The 18,845-nt window shown below is 51.0% G+C and overlaps 10 protein-coding genes across 10 annotated transcripts; 6 read left to right on the top strand and 4 right to left on the bottom strand.

The window, feature by feature from the left end:
• Positions 1 to 72: 72 nt before the first annotated feature.
• On the bottom strand, positions 73 to 730 carry SNOG_06111 (hypothetical protein; the record flags this gene model as incomplete). The annotated part of the gene is made up of 2 exons (XM_001796443.1): positions 73 to 470; positions 493 to 730. The coding sequence occupies 2 exons, from the start codon at positions 728 to 730 to the stop codon at positions 73 to 75; spliced, it is 636 nt and encodes a 211-aa protein (XP_001796495.1).
• Positions 731 to 900: 170 nt separating this feature from the next.
• SNOG_06110 (hypothetical protein) lies at positions 901 to 3,956 on the top strand (the record flags this gene model as incomplete). Its single annotated transcript, XM_001796442.1, has 2 exons — positions 901 to 936; positions 1,050 to 3,956. The coding sequence occupies 2 exons, from the start codon at positions 901 to 903 to the stop codon at positions 3,954 to 3,956; spliced, it is 2,943 nt and encodes a 980-aa protein (XP_001796494.1).
• Positions 3,957 to 4,297: 341 nt separating this feature from the next.
• SNOG_06109 (hypothetical protein) lies at positions 4,298 to 7,488 on the bottom strand (the record flags this gene model as incomplete). The annotated part of the gene is made up of 8 exons (XM_001796441.1): positions 4,298 to 4,889; positions 4,914 to 4,951; positions 4,979 to 5,254; positions 5,310 to 5,446; positions 5,971 to 6,362; positions 6,411 to 6,537; positions 6,852 to 6,962; positions 7,269 to 7,488. 8 exons carry the CDS (start codon positions 7,486 to 7,488, stop codon positions 4,298 to 4,300), a joined length of 1,893 nt encoding a protein of 630 aa, XP_001796493.1.
• A 474-nt stretch (positions 7,489 to 7,962) lies between these two features.
• Positions 7,963 to 9,177, top strand: SNOG_06106 (hypothetical protein; the record flags this gene model as incomplete). Its single annotated transcript, XM_001796440.1, has 5 exons — positions 7,963 to 8,272; positions 8,367 to 8,578; positions 8,741 to 8,792; positions 8,964 to 9,065; positions 9,176 to 9,177. Coding segments are annotated over 5 exons (678 nt in total).
• Positions 9,178 to 10,121: 944 nt separating this feature from the next.
• On the bottom strand, positions 10,122 to 11,959 carry SNOG_06105 (hypothetical protein; the record flags this gene model as incomplete). The annotated part of the gene is made up of 2 exons (XM_001796439.1): positions 10,122 to 11,804; positions 11,906 to 11,959. The coding sequence occupies 2 exons, from the start codon at positions 11,957 to 11,959 to the stop codon at positions 10,122 to 10,124; spliced, it is 1,737 nt and encodes a 578-aa protein (XP_001796491.1).
• Positions 11,960 to 12,253: 294 nt separating this feature from the next.
• SNOG_06104 (hypothetical protein) lies at positions 12,254 to 13,116 on the top strand (the record flags this gene model as incomplete). Its single annotated transcript, XM_001796438.1, has 3 exons — positions 12,254 to 12,271; positions 12,368 to 12,963; positions 13,011 to 13,116. The coding sequence occupies 3 exons, from the start codon at positions 12,254 to 12,256 to the stop codon at positions 13,114 to 13,116; spliced, it is 720 nt and encodes a 239-aa protein (XP_001796490.1).
• A 775-nt stretch (positions 13,117 to 13,891) lies between these two features.
• SNOG_06103 (hypothetical protein) lies at positions 13,892 to 14,894 on the top strand (the record flags this gene model as incomplete). The annotated part of the gene is made up of 2 exons (XM_001796437.1): positions 13,892 to 14,283; positions 14,342 to 14,894. The coding sequence occupies 2 exons, from the start codon at positions 13,892 to 13,894 to the stop codon at positions 14,892 to 14,894; spliced, it is 945 nt and encodes a 314-aa protein (XP_001796489.1).
• A 464-nt stretch (positions 14,895 to 15,358) lies between these two features.
• Positions 15,359 to 16,694, top strand: SNOG_06102 (hypothetical protein; the record flags this gene model as incomplete). Its single annotated transcript, XM_001796436.1, has 4 exons — positions 15,359 to 15,426; positions 15,493 to 15,813; positions 15,866 to 15,924; positions 15,980 to 16,694. The coding sequence occupies 4 exons, from the start codon at positions 15,359 to 15,361 to the stop codon at positions 16,537 to 16,539; spliced, it is 1,008 nt and encodes a 335-aa protein (XP_001796488.1). The 3' UTR covers positions 16,540 to 16,694.
• Positions 16,695 to 16,888: 194 nt separating this feature from the next.
• On the bottom strand, positions 16,889 to 17,457 carry SNOG_06101 (hypothetical protein; the record flags this gene model as incomplete). Its single annotated transcript, XM_001796435.1, has 2 exons — positions 16,889 to 17,376; positions 17,421 to 17,457. The coding sequence occupies 2 exons, from the start codon at positions 17,455 to 17,457 to the stop codon at positions 16,889 to 16,891; spliced, it is 525 nt and encodes a 174-aa protein (XP_001796487.1).
• Positions 17,458 to 17,635: 178 nt separating this feature from the next.
• SNOG_06100 (hypothetical protein) lies at positions 17,636 to 17,984 on the top strand (the record flags this gene model as incomplete). Its single annotated transcript, XM_001796434.1, has 2 exons — positions 17,636 to 17,746; positions 17,808 to 17,984. The coding sequence occupies 2 exons, from the start codon at positions 17,636 to 17,638 to the stop codon at positions 17,982 to 17,984; spliced, it is 288 nt and encodes a 95-aa protein (XP_001796486.1).
• Positions 17,985 to 18,845: the final 861 nt, after the last annotated feature.

The raw sequence follows: 18,845 nt of genomic DNA, 5'->3' as shown, positions 1-18,845 counted from the left end.
GTAGTCGTGGTCGTCGCAACAACTTCACATAAAGCTGGGCGTATCATTGCGCTGTGTGCAAAGCATGCGGATTTACTTTGTCCACGCCGTGACTAGAGTGCATGTGGTGCATGATGCGACGGAAGAAAAGTGGCATGACGCCCCGGATAGCTCGGAATGCTTCAAAGCTGAAAGCAAGAATCCGCGCTGTCCGAAATTCGAGAACCTGAAGCCGACGTCATCCGCGCGGACCCTGCACGTGTCGCGCGTGGCAGCCCGGCGCAGAACGTGCTGGTAGCGACCGAAGATGACGAGAGGTTGGTGTCGGAAGTCTTGGAAGCTGGACGCCGGAAGCTGGAAGCGCATTGATAGCTTATGTGAGCAGTCGACAATGGGGTTGGAATGGACGACAATAGGTGTGGCTGACGGTCGCGGGGGGGCTGGCGTTGTTTGTTGGCGGCGTAAGGCTGAATTGGAAATGTGACCAGGGTCTAAATACTGTCATGTACACACCCGCGGCGAGCGTGACGCCGCATACCTGTTCTTTTCGCGAGGGTTGTTGTCGTTGCTTTATGCCATAGTCCGGAAGATTCCAGGTCGAGCTTCCTGTCATCACGGACCCGTCACGCCGTGTCTCAGCGAATCTCATCAGCCGATACGGTGCAATCCACGCAACTGCCAGCCCACCCGCAAAGCTTACCAGGCTGCCCCGATTCCGCGACACGCCGCCGACTGCTTCTTCGTCCGACATGTCCGCTCGTTGAAGACTGACTAGTTATCTATCACGTCTGCTGTCGCTACCATCCGGCGCATGCACGTAGCTTTGCGACCCACAGGCACCACCCAAAACCCCGCGTGGCCGACGGAGAGCTCCACGTAAACACAATTCACAAGAGAGAAGCGGGAAGAGAGACTGCAATCATGGCAGGCATGGAGAATGTCGAAGTGCATAGCAAGGCACGTGAAGGCTCCAACCTTGGAACCACCAGAACCCTAGCTAATTCGTCTAGTCGTACCTGGTTCGCTGGGTAAACGTCTCTGCTGGACACACGATTTCATGGAGCGTACAGCCTCACAAGAAATCGCTCAACTTTGGCATATTCAAGCACCCGGGAAATGCTACCGGCGCGACTCCGCATCTTCCTTCCTCGGCGACCTTTGAAGCCGGACCCTCCACCCCGGGACTCGAAGTGCCCGCCACCACACGCGGCCGCGGCCTGTCCACGTCGAGAAACGACAGAACCGTCGTCTTAGAGAAGCTGTCCGCAATCGGGCTGAAGCAGGTACAATGGCACGGGAAATGCGAGGCAGACCAGGTATCGCTGGGGACCTACGACGTGCCACCAGGCGAGGGAGGCATGTACGGACTCGTCTTCGACAACACCTTTTCCAAGACAGTCTCGAAACAGGCCACCTTTGTCCTCATGACGTATCCGACGAATGCCGCGCCAAAGTCTGGTCATCACATGCGGTACGCGCAGGCAAGCGCCATGGGAAGCTCCACCAGTCTCCCCAAGTCGAGCCCCTCCATGGGCCCTGTTGAATCGTCCGAGTCGTTACCCCAGGCACTTGCAGACCGACCAAAGACGCAGGCCGCGCCAAAACTGGGCAGCTTCTCCAGTTCCTCCTCGTTTCTGACTGGCGTGCTGCATAAGAAGAGGAGAAAGAGGAACCAGGGCTACGCTAGGCGCTTCTTCTCGCTGGATTTCACATCTTCAACGCTATCATACTACCGAAACGACCATTCTTCGGCTCTACGCGGTGCTATACCATTATCGCTAGCTGCTGTTGGCGCAAATGAGGAATCGAGAGAAATTTCCATTGATTCGGGAGCCGAGGTTTGGCAGCTGCGAGCGAGCAATGCAAAAGACTTTAAAATGTGGAGAGATGCGCTAGATCGAGCATCTCGAGCTGCTACAGCCCAGTCATCCCCAATGCTTCAGATCAAGGATAGCCCATATCACAGCCTTCCGCACATTTCCAATCACGCAGAGGACAATGAGTGGGCGAGGGCAGAAGCGTTGGTAGGACGAATTGCAGGAACGAGAGATGCAGTGCGGCGACTTGCCCAAGACACCGACCCCAAGTACAATTCCACAGCTGGTCTAGGCATCGTCAAACTGCAAGATAGCCTCTCTCCCACCCCATCAGAATCCGAATCAGGAGACTATTTCCCTGTCGATGCAGGGTCAGAGAAGAAGACGTTTTGGAAACGGAAAGCAAGCACTTCCGCTGCCCAGAGTCCTTCTGGTATGTTTAGGAGAAGTGTATCTGCACAAGTGGGCGTGGCATCACCTGGGGCCATACCTCCAGTTCCGCCTCTGCCGTCACACGTTCCTGGAAATGGGACTTTGGCAGTTCCAAAACATGCTTCCCGTCAGAGTGCCACTCAACAACCGGCAGAAGAAAACGTTCACGACAACTGCATGGCCTTGTTGCGAGACCTCGATTCAGTCGTGCAAGAATTCTCCAAGCTCATTGCTGAGAGCAAGCAAAGACGAACTCCGGCGCCTCCTTCGGCGACACCTTCACGCCAGAGTTTTGAATCATTCGAGTCTACTGAAGAGTTTTTCGATGCACCAGATGGAGACCCGAGCAAGTCGACTCTTTTGACCATTCGTAGAGATAGCGAAGATGCGGAGCGACAACGCCAAGAATCTCACGACGATGATTCTGATGGCGAGTCTGAATCCTCTTCCGGCCACAGCAGTGGCGTGGTAGAACGCGCTCGCTTCTCAATCGACGCAGCACCGTCTCTTTTTCCGCAAAAGCCTGCATCGCTCTCTCCTCTACCCCTCAAGCCTGTCCAACGTCGCGTCACAATCCAGCCGCCAAAAGTTCAACCACCAAGTCTCGTCGCCTTTATGCGCAAAAATGTAGGCAAAGACTTATCCACAATCGCCATGCCTGTTTCCGCCAACGAGCCCACATCCCTCCTCCAACGCCTCGCGGAACAACTCGAATACAGCGAACTTCTCGACGCCGCCGTGACCGCATCTTCCGAAACAGGCGAGCGCCTCGTCTACATGGCAGCCTTTGCCATTTCCGCCTTTAGCAACGCGCGTGTCAAAGACCGCGCCATCCGCAAACCCTTTAATCCCATGCTCGGCGAGACGTTTGAGCTCGTCCGCGAAGACAAGGGCTTCCGCTTCCTGGCCGAGAAAGTGATCCATCGCCCTGTGCGCATGGCATGTCAAGCCGAGGCATCAGAGTGGACGTTTATTCAGTCTCCCATGCCGGTGCAGAAATTCTGGGGGAAAAGCGCGGAATTGAATACCGACGGGCGAGTGCGCATATTTTTGCATGCGAGCGGCGAGCACTATAGTTGGGTCCAGGCGACGAGCTATCTGCGCAACATTATTGCTGGGGAGAAGTATGTCGAGCCGACTGGGAGCATGACCATCGTCTCCGAGACGACGGGCGCGAAAGCAGTCTGCACATTCAAAGCGGGTGGCATGTTTGCAGGCCGCTCAGAAGATGTGTCGATCCAAGTCTTTGATGCCACGGGGAGTCCGCTATCCGTCGGCGCGCAGGGAAAATGGACGCAAAGCTTGGAGTTCACCAGTAATGGACAACCGACTGGACACTCTGTGTGGAAAGTCGCGGGCCTCGTCGACAAGCCAGAGAAACACTACGGGTTGACCACGTTTGCCGCCGCGCTGAATCAAATCACTTCCATCGAAGAGTCGCACATCCCGCCTACAGATAGCCGTTTCAGGCCCGATCAAAAGGCACTGGAGGACGGAGATTTGGACAAGGCTGAGGCGCTCAAAGCGAGGCTGGAAGAAAGGCAGCGAGCAAGGAGAAGAGTCATGGAGGAGCACGGTGAGGAGTGGCGGCCCAAGTGGTTTAGTAAAGTCGAGGCGGTGGAACTGGGCGATGAGGAGGTCTGGAGGCTAAAGGGTGGTAAGGAGGGGTATTGGGAATCGAGGGAGAGGGGGGAGTGGGAGGGGGTTGTGGACGTTTTTAAGATGTAGTTTTGTGAAATTGATTGAGCGATTTATATAGCAGAGCGGGAATACCATTTGATACTTTGATAAAGTATACTACTGAGCTCCGATCATTGACGCATGATGCATTCTATTTGATTTTCAAGCTTGATTCAGGGTTTGGTTGTTAAGATGTTCTTTCCAATCATCGTGGCAGAATTCTATACGCAAGCTTGGAGTTATTTCCTGCCTTCCGCCTTGTGACTCTCGGAGAGCACATGGTTGACTGCGGGATTCAGAGTCATCTACATGTCTTTGATACAAGGAAAGAGAATAAAAAGTGACAAAACTAATCAGGCCAGCATGAACATTTTTAAGAAGTTAGTATGCTATGAGCGCTTCCAAGCAGTGCGTTGAAACTGCTGAACAAAAGTCTTGACAAAATCAGCATTGAAGATAGGCGCATTTGCCAATGCGGGCGACAGCGAAGTCGCAACACCCGTCTCATATGTCCGCGATGGCGCAAATATATGCTTGTCGTACTTTGACGCAAAAAAATCGAGCAACTTCTTCGGTGGATTGACAACCACATCATCACTCGACGCAGCCAGTCTTCTCACCCACTCCTTTGGCCCCACCTCTTCAAACTCGAACCCAGCTTCCATCAGCGCAGGAAGAAGATCCTTCGTCCAAGAAAATGTCTTTGCATTAGTCACGTTGGCCACGATGCTTTCCGCGTCGCTCAGCGTAATCTCAATAACAGCTTGCGCAACGACATCCACGGGCGTCCAGCTCGGCGACTGTTGCAGCTTTGGAAGCACACCTATCGTCAGCGCCGATTTTATGATGAGCGGAATAACCTCGGTATCGTTCCAAACGCCACGAGTAGTACCCGCTACGATTTGACCCACGCGAAGAATCCGCGCTCGCATACCAGTAGCCTTGGAAGCCGCCATGCATATGTGCTCTGCCACACACTTGCTCTGCGCGTATCCCATATCTTACGCCCAGTCAAGCTCGACCATCGTCTCAGGTGTATGTAGCTGTGGAAATTTGGAAACCGTGCTTACCGACGAGCAAAAGTCGAATGAAGCTGGCTTTGAGCCAGGGACTGCGAGACAGAGGTCGATGAGATGGCGCACACCTGCTATGCAATCTTTCTTGAAGCTCGAAAGACTCAGGTTGAAGTTGACGGACCAGGGGCAGTGTATGACGCTTCGGAGGTTCTTGGTTACGGACTGGTATGTTTTGCTATCAAGACCGAGTTGAGGGTCAGGCAGGTCTGAAGGTAGAGCGTGGGTTTTCTGGCGCGCTGCTGGTGAGAGCGAGTTGTAAATCTTGCGCTGCTGCAAAGACTCTTGAACGCGACGTTGTGCATCTTGATCATCCTTTGGCGCGCACGAGATAGTGGACAGTCTGGATATCTGGACGCGCAATGAGCTGCGCGAGGACATGTGCGCCAAGAGAACCGGTTGCGCCAGTAAGTACGGCACTGCTCTGGAAGTTGCTGTACTTGACGATAAGGTCTTGCATCTCCGCTGTTACGGAAGCAGTCTCTTCCAAAGCCCATAAAGAAGACTGTAAAGATGTTCGCTGAGAGATGCAACTGACGGGTGATCAAAAACCACGTTTTGACCGAGTTTGTTGATGCCAATATCGATTGGTTTCAATATAGCAGTGTGGATCTAATTGGATTGGAGTGAATCTAGACGCATGGAAAAGAAGTCGGCCGTCCAGTCTGGATCCTTCGCGTCCGGTAATACTTTGACCAGAGTGTCGCGGACAAAAGCTTCAAGTTCCGGTATACTTAGTGCGTTGAGATCGGCGTCTACACTTGCTGTTTGATCATAAGCATTCTCAATATCCGCTGTAAAGGCTTTGTAAAAGGCTTGTCTGATGATGCTGCCCTTATCTGTGCGAGGAAATTGGCAGTCGTGTGGTAAGACGCGAATTATGTCACGCGATAGCCGTGCGTATGTTTTGGCAGTGCGATTTGCCTCCTCAATGACAGGCCATATCTGATCAAAAACCTGATCCGAACTCAATTCATGTACTAACGGACTTGGTACAATGAGTGCACCCAGATACGGACGACCAGATCCAAAGATGACAGTCTCCGTGACGGCTTTGTGTGATCTAATCTTGCCTTCGGTCATCACGGGTTTGAACCTTTCTCCATTCACTAGCACAATAGTATCGTCCAGACGGGCAATGTACTTCCAAGCTTTGTCAATCGTCGGGTGAGGCTCAAAAAGGTCCTTGGTAGCATAACTACCATCGGGCTGGTTCGACGCGACTTTTGCTGGCCACCCAGGGAGCACAGTGCCTTCGAAGAGGTTTGGACCGCGCCGTAACCAGCGGAGGAGTGGCGAGAGTTTTGGTGACTCGCGAACATAGTTCCACGCCTTGTCGCCCTGGGGACGGAAAGATGTCATGAATTGCCCCACCTCGGTCCTATGGACACGTTAAAACCCGCTATAGGGGATAGAGGTATACACTTACGTGCCGTAATGTCCGATGAGATTGATGCCTTGATCGACTAACAAATCGCCCAGGGTATCTGGACACGCGCTACCGCCGTACATGACAATCTTCAGCTGCTTGAGCAATTCGATACCTTCCGACGTCTCTGCAAGTAGCTTGAGCGCACAAGGCACTCCGTAAAAGATTTCAAACTCGTGTTTCCGCAATATTGCAGTAAGGTGAGTTGTTGTGAGTGGAAGGGCGGCATTTAAATGAGTATCGACTTTCCAGAGTAAATGGCGCGGAAGAAGTTGCAGATGCCGTGATTATGATATATGGGAAGGGTAATGAATTCTTTCATGTCCATGCTGCTGGAATAATTCACAATGGCACTTCGCTGGGGTTGGTATATTGGTTTTGGTAGACCAGTCGAGCCTAGATAAGTCAGCGAAAGGACCCCGAAGCTGCCGTAATACATACCACTTGAATGAATAATGTAGATGTTGTTATTTACTTCAACGGCTGGGTCGAGATGATAGTCCATTCGCGTATCGGCATGCACCTCGACGGGAAAGTCAAAGACACCCATCCCTGCAATCGAACCAATGTGCAAAGAAGGTATGTTATTGCTCACATTGGTTGCCAATTCGAGGAACCGAGTATCAGCCAGCAGATACGTCGCACCGGTCGTCTCTATCAAAGATTCTATCGCTACTTGTGATAGCCTAGTAGACAAGAACAAGACCGTGTGGCCTAACTTGGTGAGTACCAGCATGGTGACCAGGTAGTTGAAACTGCTCGGGCCGAATATAGCGACCGTAGTTGGTGGTATGCTCGAAGTCGTCCGATTGGGTATGAAGGTTTGATAGTGTCGCGCAACTCGGTACGCGAACACACCAAGTTGTTGCATGGAGTAGTCAACAAAGTCCACCCCCGAGCTGGGGTACGATACTATGGTCGCATGAGGATTGAGGCGCGCTCGATGTCGTACCAGCGCATCGACTGTCCATACAGCGATGTCTTCGGGGAAGCGTTCATCATGTTCTGTGTTCTGTAGTGATGATTTTGAGAGCAGCTCAGGAGGAGCGTCAGGAAGCGCGATTTGTGCTGGTGTCATTGTAGTTGTCAAGCTTTTAACGACAGGACATAGGGAGACTGTGAACATGGAAATCGTCGTGAACATATGTCAGCAGCTTTCCAGCACATGTGCGCGCACACAACTAACGGAATGCAGACCACATTGCTCCGCAATGTAAGCTTGCGTGGTGGGCGAAATCGGGTAGTAAATACGCGTGCGGATTAGAATCCGCCCTGGACACCGCGCACACGGATATGCAAATGATTGGGCGTTGCACTTATCCGGACGCAGTGATGTGCTGCCAAAGCTAGGGCCGATCTACTACTGCCGAGGTTTAGCGCCCTTCTCCACGATGGCGTGAAGAGTCTGGGGTTAGCATATGGGGTTCCCCAGGATTTGATTGCTGTCTCCGCAGCGGCCTGGTCCCGTCTGTTCATGGTATAAAGCGACCAACAATATGGCCGCTGCCCTTTCCACCTTCTCCTACTACACAACCAAGTCTGTTGCGACAAAATGGCCGCCACTTTCGAAAAAAGTGATATCGAACACATTGACGAGAAGGAAGAGTCTGTCTACGCTTCGAAGCCGCATCAGGTTGTTCAGATTGACAATATACAAGTACTTGGACTCGACCCAGACGATGCAGACTTTTACATCAACTTCTCCGACGAGAAGAGAAAACGCGTGATCCACAAGGTATGGACCAGATCTCAACATGGTGTCCAGAATGATACTGATGCTCATCAGGTTGACATACGCCTCGTGCCCATGCTTGCCATACTATACCTCATTTCGCACATTGACCGAGCCAACATCGGAGTACGTATATCCCATGGTACATTCTCATCGCCTAATTGACTGACAAGCGCATGTAAAGAATGCCAAAATTGAGGGCATGGTAACAGACCTAAGACTAGATGGCGTTCAGTGGAACATTGTCTTGTCAGTCTTTTTCGTGCCATATATCCTGCTCGAGATTTCGTCCAACATGCTATTGAAGCGATTCAAGGGCCCATCCTACTACCTCGGCATACTCGTCGTCTACTGGGGTATCGTTATGACGATGATGGGTGCCGTGAAGAATTTCGTTAGTTTGCTGGCTACACGTATTCTTCTTGGTGTCTTTGACGTGAGTTTCCGTCTTTTCATGAAAGGCAATGCTAACGATCCCTAAGAGCAGGATTTTATCCGGGAGCTGTTTATCTATGCACATTCTGGTATATGCCACGAGATCTAGCGACCCGTATCTCGTACTTTTACTGTGCATCTGCCCTTTCTGGAGCATTCTCAGGTCTTCAAGCTGCAGGTATCGCGAAGATGGATGGTGTTGGTGGGTACGAGGGGTGAGTTTTCCGACACTTTTCTCCTCACTCATCCGGCAAAAATTGAAGTTACGATTGAACTAGATGGCGTTGGATCTTTTTGCTTGAGGGAATTGTGACAGTTGCCCTCGGTATTGCGTGCTTCTTCCTCTTGATCGATTCGCCGACTGAGCGGGAGGTGGTTGAAGCCAGACGAGATTCGCTACCTTGAGCTCCAGAGATTTATCAAGGATGGTGGCAAGTTCCAAGAGGAAAAGGCGCATTTCCGATGGAAAGACGTCAAGATAGTGTTGTGTAACTGGCGCTTGTACATGCAAGCGTAAATACTCATGTGCATATCTGCTTGCTCCTATGGTATGCCGCGACTTACATCCCTTGACAACATCCACTCACTTTGACGGCAGGAACCAAGTTCACTTTGCCTACCATCACTAAGAGCATGGGATTAACCGACACCAATGCCCAACTCATGACGGTGCCGCCTTATGTTGTTGGCGCTATCAGTTCCGTTGTCTTCGCGAGGCTTGCGAATCGGGTCTACTGGCGTCTGCCATGCGTTGCAATTCCACTATCGTTCATCTTCATTGGATACGCCGTCATCATCTCTTTCGACGGAAAGCTTGGCGAGAACATTGGCCCAGCCTTTTTCGCAATCATTCTGACATGTATGGGCATCTACCCCGTCCAGCCGACGGGTAGCTCATGGGCAGCCAATAACCTTGCACCGTCATCTCGACGTGCCATTGGCGTTGCCTTCATCATTTGCGTAGGCGACATTGGTGGTGTTATTTGCTCTTACATGTGTCTGGAGTCGGAGAAGCCAAAGTATTACACTGGGTTTGGTCTTTCACTTGCATTTGCACAACAGGGTTCATCATCGCGTTCGTGTTGGAGCTGTCCTACAAGTGGGGCAACACGCGTAAAGCGAGGCGAAGTGAAGAAGAAGTTCGCGCGACGTGCACGGACGAAGAGTTGTTGGACATGGGCGACAAGTCTCCACTCTTCAAATATACATTATAGTTGATGCATGAAGACGTTTTATCAAGAAGTGTTTGGATGAGAATATTATAAAGCCTCCAAAGCAGGACACTGCTTCATGGTTATAAGGACGTAGATTTCAGTAGATTATAACACAACACCCTGAAATCAGATCGCTTCCTTCACGTCCAATGCAACAGTAGGTTTCCGAATTCGGACATTAGTCCAAAGGCAGAGGAGTCGAGATAAAGCCGATCAGTTGTTTGCCATTCATCAAGGAAGCTTTGTAAGTCCGGATTTGTGGTGTCAATCGGGCTATCGAACAGCGTTGGCCAACTTTGCTGCACATGATCCGTGACTGATGAGACACAATCATTGGCTGCGCCGGAAGCCGTCGAATGATCGACTCTTGGTGCTCTTGAGGCTGGGTTTTGCCCTTGTAAATGTCGAGCTGTTTTTCTCTTTGCTTCTGCTCTCAGCTTCTGCTCTCAGCTCCTGCAAAATGATGCTGTATTTGCGTGACGGAGGGTTTGTAGCTGTCGCTCGGGCCAAATGACTCAAGCAGTGCTCGGCTTCATCTATGAGCTTGTATAGTTCAGTGATTGTTGGAACATCGCTGCTGTCTTGGATGACCCACACATAGACGATGGCTAGAGCACAGAAACACACATAGTGAGTCCACCAGAAAGCGTGAAACATGCAGCCCTCTCGAGCCATACGATCGACCATCTCCAAAACGGATTGGGCTGCAGAAATACATTCTGCGAGGCTTTCGGTCGCAAGCGTGCGCATATCATCGCTGTTGCGAAACGTGTTCTTTAGCAAGAACGGGCGATGAGCAAGCATTACAGCATGACAATAGGAAAGTCTAAGGGCTATGGCCTGCCGTCGAAAGCTAGGAATCAAGCTGATTGGATTTACGGATCCAAGAAGTGGTGGCAATGACGCTTTCAATTGGTGTAATTCTTTTCCAAGTCGATGTGAGGCATCCAGACGAACACTATCCGGCACAGTTTTGATCGAATAAACTTCCCGTGATATCCTCTCTGCAATTTGTGCTAGCTTAGCGTGCCAGATCAACGAGTCAATATGGCAATCGTGATCGACTGCGCTATTGGTCAGAGCACCAGAGCGGAGCATGTTTTCGTCATTGACAGAGTCCGGGAAGTACTGGTCTATGTCATCATCATGATAGTGTCTCGGTCCCCCAAAGACGACGCCCAGGTATTTGTCCAAGGTGTGCGCCACCCAAAATGTCCGTCGCTTACACTGCTCTTGGATATAGTCATGGCTCTCTAAGGGAGTGCATCCGCGCGCGTTTCTGCGATGCAGACCCAAGGCGGAGATGATTTGCAGGGCATGACCAAAAGTATACCAGGCTTGGTTGAACCGACTTGATATGAGCAGGTAAAGTACCTGGATGAGCCGCGACTGTGCTGATTCTAGTCGGGGAAGACCTCTCTCGTCATCGCTGAGGCGTACGGCTTCGTGGAACAGCTCATCAGCTTGTGGCGCACTACCACCCGTTTCAATCGAGGGGTTGTCGTCGCCATTGGCCTTTTCTTCGTGGAATGAAGCAATAGCGAGAACTGCAAATACAACCGCAGCCCTGGCGTTGCCGACTCCGATGAGTTGTCTGTCCGATTGCTCGTTGCCCAATACCGCAGCGCACCACTCTTCTACAGACGGTCTGTGGAAGATTTTGTAGGTAGCAATGCACACGTCAAAGTAAAGCTCGACTAATCTCTTGCCTCTGCTAAGGGATGGCAAAATCAGCTTATGGCCAGTCTTTCGAAGCGGGTTGTCGCCGGCACAGGCCAAGAGTTGATCGTCCTCGACGGGTGCCCCGATACGGCCTACGATGACCTGACTGTTCTCATCATTTGAAATGCGTCGCCACGCACGATGCAGGAAAGACAGACCGGAGGTAGGATCTGAAAACTTGCCAGCGAATTCTAAGCCTGGTGATGCCCTACCAGACGAGAGATCCTGCACCCGCTGCTCGTTGGGCTCTTCCGAAGTGGATTGTAGCGTGATCAAGGATTCATCATGCGGCTACTGATGTTCAAGAGCGGCTGAGATTCCGGATTCAACGCCGAATAGTTGGTCTGCAGACTGAGACCTCGAGTGTACGAGGGATGGTGGGTTTGGTAGACTTTCGTGCTCCACACGGCGTGGTCGGGGTGCCTTGCCGCGAGAGTAGACAGCATTATATCGACAGAGTAGTCCTCGATGGTGGCATGATACACAGGGTTGGTCGCCAGAGCACTTTGACTTTTTCGATTTGCAGATATCGCAGGCTCTCGTGACCTTGCCCCTGTGCCCTCGTTGATCGTCACGGACCACAATATCTAGGCCACGCTTCTGATGCATGATCGGGCGCTCCAATCGTAGTATCGAGCCAGCAGGAAAATGTGTGCTCTCCGGCGATACATTTTGTGTTGATACGGACATTTGCGCATACTGCGGAATGGGGGAATGCAAGAACGAGCTGATGAGCACGAATGAAAGGGATATCCGAAGCACGGATTAGTTAATGTGCGCGGGAAGTCGGCGTTAAACATTTTGATCTTTTTCTTCTTCATTGGCCCGTGTAAGCGGTCAATCGACCTTGGTAGTGCATCTTGACTGACGTATTCAGCGCGTTCAACGGTGAGAGCGGTGAATGGTTCCCACTACGCGAAGACGGTACTTTCGACTTGGTCGACATTGATCCTGCAATAACTTACAAGGCAGTGGAGAAGCTCCTTTTGACAGGCAAAGTTCGCGCAATTGGCGTCTCCAACTTCACCGTCAACGCTTTGACCGATCTGCTCTCGAAAACCAGCATTGTCCCTGTTGTTAACCAGATTGAAGCGTACTCGCCGCTGGGTAACAACCAGACTGGTGAGCCACGCACCGTGGATGACAAGATGGTAGATGTCATTAGCCGGCGGTTGAACATGGACCGTGGACAGGTGCTCGCAAGCTGGGGCATTCAGCACGGAACAGTCGTGCTACCTAAGAGTGTGACGCCAAGTAGGATCAAGAGCAATCTGCGAGTCAAAGAGCTTTCTACTGATGCGTTCCAAGAGTTGAACACGTTGGAGAGACACAAGCGTTTCAATCAGCAGTCGCGGTGGGGATACGACATGTTCGAAGAGCTGGGAGAGGACAAAGTAAGCAAGATTGCTCGAGACTTTGCTCAAGAGAATAAGGAGAAGGTCACGATATAGTGCGGGCTATCATTCAAGATGGGAAATGAACAAGTGCATTTGATAGCCCGCAGCTTGCCACGCTGGGCTTCAACTGCGACAGCGACAAGACCCTGTGTATAGGCCTCAAGCACGCTGGTCGCTTCCAATGCATCGAATTTGGCAACATGTAGCATCGTCGGCACTTTACCATTATATGACTGCGCACTTCCTAAAGTCTTAATCTTGCGTGCCGTTTAGCCTCATGTGCTAGCATTTCGACAATCGAATCCACGGTCGACCGTCCACGCGAGCTCTTTACGCCTTGCAGGAAAATGCAGCAGAAGCATCTAAGACGCGCGCGAGGTTTATCCACGGGAAGGCAGTATCATGTGCCTGTGTTTGGACTCCGCCGCGAGCTTGCAGCAATGCCACAACACGCGCCCTGCAGATTCAAGATTGTCGCTTTAACTAAGTGCCGTTATCGAGAAGCACCAGAGCCAATACGTTTCGTGCTGCTTATGATCTGTAGACAAGCTTAAAAGTTCTGGAATGATCCACCAACATTGATCTCTGCAGTATTTGTACTCAACATCTAATGGTCCGTCTGTTCGGTGGCGGTAATAAGAGAAAACGTGTATCAATAATACGACGGAACGTGCGCAGCATGGGTTGTCGCATCATCCCTTCAAGGCGGGCCACAGGCAGGCAGCGTGACCTAGAATCATGACGCAAGTGTACCCTGAGCCATATTACTAATTCATCTTGTTGAACGGCGCAGCAGCATAGAGGGCCAGACGGGTCCTAATCTTACTTTTGGTCGACTGTGCCACCAACGCCGTAGTGTCATGGCTTCGTATTGTCCCAGACCGAATTTGCACTCAGCTGTGAACTAGGGCTCTAGGGCTACACAACTTCTACTATCTCTACAGGAAATCTCTACATTTACTTGAATATCCTTCGTTCTAAATGGCTCTTCTCGACGTCGCCGTCATCGGCGGAGGCCCTGCGGGTCTCACTGCAGCAGCAACACTCGCCAGGCAGACACACACGGTTATTGTATTCGACAACAACGTGTATCGAAACGAGGGAAGTTACCATGTTCACACCGTACCAGGCTGGGACCACAAAGACCCCGAAGAGTTCCGTGCAACAAGCCGAAGACAGATTGAAGAGAATTACGAGACGGTACAGTTCGCTGATGTCGGAGTAACTACTGTGGAGAAGAAGAGCGATTCCTGCTTCCATGTTATCGACGACACAGGCAAGACGTGGGAAGCCAAGAAGTTGATTCTGGCGATTGGTTCGAGCGATGTACTGCCCGAACTCGACGGATACAGCGAACTATGGAAGAAGAAGATGTGAGTACGCGCCCTAGTGACTACCACCATTTTGTTGGTATGCTGACTATGACGCCAGTTACCATTGCCTCTTCTGTCTTGGCTATGAAGACCGCGGAGCTGCAAGCTCGGGTGTTCTCGCCATTCAAGTACTGGCTATCATGCCTGCTCTTGCGGTCCACATGGCTGATAATGCAGCGCAACTCTCAAAGGAAGTTACCATCTTCACCAATGGCTCTGAAGAAGTCGCGAGACAGATCCAAGCAATGTGTCCAAGCTCGCCCTTCAAGGTCGACACGCGCCCCATCGATAACTTGACCGACATCGAGGGAGGCGTCAACATCGCCTTCGCCGACGGCAACTCGAAGGAAGTGTGCTTCCTAGTTCACAATCCTCTGACCATCCCTCAGGGACCGTTTGCGAAGCAGCTGGGTCTGACTTTATCGCAGACTGGGGACGTCCAAGCTGATGCGCCAGCATTCCAGACCACTGAGCGAGGGGTGTTTGCCGCTGGTGACTGCATCTCCCCATACAAGGTGATTCCGCATGCGATCATGACGGGGAACTTTGCTGCTGTTGCGGCGGCGACACAGATCCAGGCTGAGAAGCACGGACATTTCTCCATGGTCTAGCCTGTGGTGGGATGTAGTTTACCTCATGAATCAGATGCTTTGCACTCTTGCATTGTGTATGCCTTGGTAGCTGCTGTTCCATCGTTAAAGCAAGCCATCTCATAGAGAATTGACGGACTTTGACAAGAATGGTACTTCAAAAAGAAAAAAAGCTTTCTGTCACTCTTATACCATAGGTAGTTGTACTTCGGCATGGTTCTCGGATTTGAGCGGCTCCATGAGCGAATACACCTTGTCTATTAGTACTGCAACAACGCACGTTAAACTCCATTTCTGAAAAGCGTTTGCGTGCGTCTGGGAAGTCTTTGTCTGATCCCGTTCGCCGGACGAATCGGCGGAGGCGGGTTAGTTCCATGTGGCGGTGGCTGTGCGTGCTACCTGCTGTGTTTTCACACCGCCAGCGATCGAAGAATTGAAAGAAGCATCCTTCGCACCCCTGGCATCGCTCTTATATGTAAGGCGTCATGAGTAAAGGCAGCAATAACTGCGACACATCTCCAGAACAGAAGCGCAATAAACTCAACGACTTGCTGTACGTGGACTGCCCCACTTTAATGCCCCTCCCAGTCGCATCCTGCCCGCCTAACACCTCGCGCAGCCAGAAAAGTTACAAGAAAGGAGACATAGCCTTCAGACACGCAATTGGGCTAGGCGCAACGGAAAATGTCATTCCTGTCTCCCAGCCCTTGACCAGCGGGCCCCCGCGCCCAGTGGAGGTGGGCTGGCACCCCGTGGGCGGGTTGGCGGGCAAGTGGTTTGCAGAGAAGACTGGGCTGGGGAAATTGATCACGGACAAGATCAACGAATACCCGGATCCGACGCAGCATTGGGCGATGCTGGTGGGTGAGTATGCGCATCAGCTGTGGATGGACGAGAACTTTGACGTCATCTACACGAATGCGCGGATCAAACGAGAGGAGTGAGTTGGCGTGAATGTATGGAAGGGGTGAAGATTGCTAAGATTGGGACAGGTGGAGGACGTTTCCGGTTGGCGAAACATGCTTCAATGACGATGCGCTGCGGAGAACTGGTGAGTGTCGCGAGGGAAAGGGCACACGCACACGCACGATACTAATTGCATCGAGGCGAGGCCGTGATACAGCAAATCCGTAGTACACGCCCCGGCTACAATCTCATCAGCAACAACTGCCAGACCTACGTCTTACAGCTCCTCGACGCCGTCCGCGTCTCGCAGGTCAAAGAGTTCGCCACGACACTCGCTGTCTACGACCGTCTCTTCGGGGCTGGCAAGGTTTCTGATCTGTTCGTCGATGATGAAGAAGGAAGCGCTGCTCCACATCTACAGCCCGGAAGTCCAGCAGTAGTTGTAGCTCCGATAGAAGGTCAGCAGACGGGCGTTATTGGCGCGACGGCGGACCAAAGCCACATGCTCTACCACCACCCCGAGGCGCTGCTGCAGCAAGGCGGCCAGGACACCTCTAGCGGACCCACGCAGCAGAACTCAATCGTGTTTGCGCAACAAGTCATGAATGCTAACACAACGCAACTCAACTCGCATGATGAGATGCACAGAGGTGTGCCCGAAAGCACAGAGAGAGGCTTTGATGAACAGCCGTCCTTAAAAGCTAAGGAAAGAAGTTGGGGCAAGAAGACAAGTGAAATATTGGGGAGATTTAAGAGATAGACGACTAATAATGCTGCAGCTTAGTCTTTAAATGCTAAGAAGAAGAGAGATAATCATAACGTAAACTACTACTAAGCTAGCTAACTTACTGAGCCGGCTACTTTTCCTTAGCATAGCTAACTTAACTTATGTATCTTTAATTTATCGCTATTAGTGAAGAGTATGCTTGGGGAATCATTACTTCTCGCCGCTGCTGCAGAGCGCGCTTTCGTTATAATACATCACACTGAAAGTTTGACTTGCGACTCGAAGTATCCGTTTTCAGGTTGTTATGAAGCTTGCTACAGCATTCCGACTCTCGAGTTATGCATTTTTCTGCGAAGAAGTCCTACTTCTATTATACCACAAACTAAGTCCTGACACTCTCACATGTTCGTGCGTCTTCTTCCAGCAATTTAACCATTGACTCCAGTCCTTCTCCCTGCGCTTTCTGGCTCAGGGCCACACGCACATCGTCATCGAGCTTAGCTCCAAGCTCTTTCAGAAGATTGAACACCGCAGTGTCCTCTCGGTCTACTGCCACTGTGAATGCGCCCTGTACAGCATCATTCCCATACTCATCGTGCTCCCACAACAACCTCATGATCGTCCTAGACCCACACATAGCTGCGAACTCGATTGCATTGTCAGGTTTTGCACCAGCATTAAGCAGGAACTTGACGATATCTGTATGCCCGTGTCTGGCGGCTAAACTGAGCAGAGCAATGGCCCTGTCCCGAAGTTTCCAAGCTCCTTTCAGAAATTCTACCGGGTGGCGAGACCGGAAGATGGATATGTCAATGAGCTCATCCTCGCTGACTTTCACCCCCTCTTCCTCAATCATGTGCTTCACGATACCTGCTTGGCCTTCTTTTACAGCATTGTAAGTTCGATTTGAGAACCAGTGTCGATGATTGTCGAGGATATGTGGTTTCGCATTCTTTAAGAGCCGTTTGAGTGTTGCTGGAGTGCGAGTATAACTCAATGCGAGGTGCAGTAATCTTTCTATATTACATGGCTCTATTTCGCATTTGTTCCACGAAGGACCCAAAATGAGATCGAGTAGTTCGGTATGATCGTTATAGTAGTTAACGACTAAGATAGGGCGACTGCAAAAATGTGTGGCATCAGCAGAATCATCTACCAGCAAAAGTTTGACGATGTCAACGTGGCCTCGATAGGACGCAGCTCGTATGGGGTCCAGGAACAGAGATCTACCGAAGGTAATGTCAGTAAAACGTGGACGACATCTGCTAGAGCGTGCTTACAATTTACTGAACCAATTGCAGCCTTCTGCAAGGAGTTTGATGACCAGACTTTCTTCACCTAACCAAGCTGCGGCGCTGAGAAGATGGCGTCTGAAATCGATAGCTGATTCATCAACCTCTGCTTCATTCACATCTAAAGACGCAACAGCAGGCCAATATATAGTCATAGCTGGTCGTCGTTCGATTACCATCTTGTAAACTTCAAATACACATTCTTTAAGTTCGTGGTCCATAACAGCTCCGGTCATAACACAGGTCCCATCTGTATAAGCATAACGATGGCGACAAATATGCTGCGCAACGAGGAACACCATTTTGAAATCCCAACTTTTTTGAGTAGCATACTTCATCGTAAGATATGCAAAATACTCTGCCCAAAACTCCGGTGCTCTGTCAATATGGTCGGAAATTTTTTTGCAATTAAGTATACCGGAGTTAAAGATAGCAGTGATAGCAAGGTTAGCGAAGCGTTCTGGTGTTGTAGGTTAATATTACACCTACTGCTTGATCTGGAACATGGACAACTAACTGCAGACGAGTCTCAACCGCAGAGCGCGTTGAACCGTGCGCACATAGGCCGCTTCAGTAAGGATAATAAGAAGAAGCTCATCGGGCAACGATTTCAGCGATGTCATGGTGGTAGGTATTCGTTGGGTAAAAAACGAAGACTGGCGCGAGGTGTCGTGTACTGAACGAACGGGCTGGGAAGCCTTAAGTACTCAGTGCAATGCACTCAGGTTCCATCCGGGCGAGATCTTGGCTCTAAATTAAGAGTGGGATTGGCGCAGATCCACTGAATGGCGGGCGGCTATGCAATGTTGGCGCTAGACCAAGAGCAGTGTTAGCGCAAGGACCCACCATCAACATTCCTGTGGCCGAAAGGAAGCGGGAGCTGGGAGGCCAACCGTCTCAGCAAAGTGATTACAAGAGAAGCAGCGTTTCGCTTGAATACTAGGCTCAACATATTATCTTATCGGCATCTCGCCATCGCAATATCACGTCAGCATCTCCCATGTGGGGGCTTTAAACGAGACTACGGAGTCGATAAAAAGTTAGCTG

The sequence above is a fragment of the Parastagonospora nodorum genome (genome assembly GCF_000146915.1).
Source record: "Parastagonospora nodorum SN15 chromosome Unknown scaffold_9, whole genome shotgun sequence".
NCBI classification, from domain to species: domain Eukaryota; kingdom Fungi; phylum Ascomycota; class Dothideomycetes; order Pleosporales; family Phaeosphaeriaceae; genus Parastagonospora; species Parastagonospora nodorum.
Note: the sequence above shows the minus strand (reverse complement) of the source record. Positions and strands in the feature narration are given on the sequence as shown.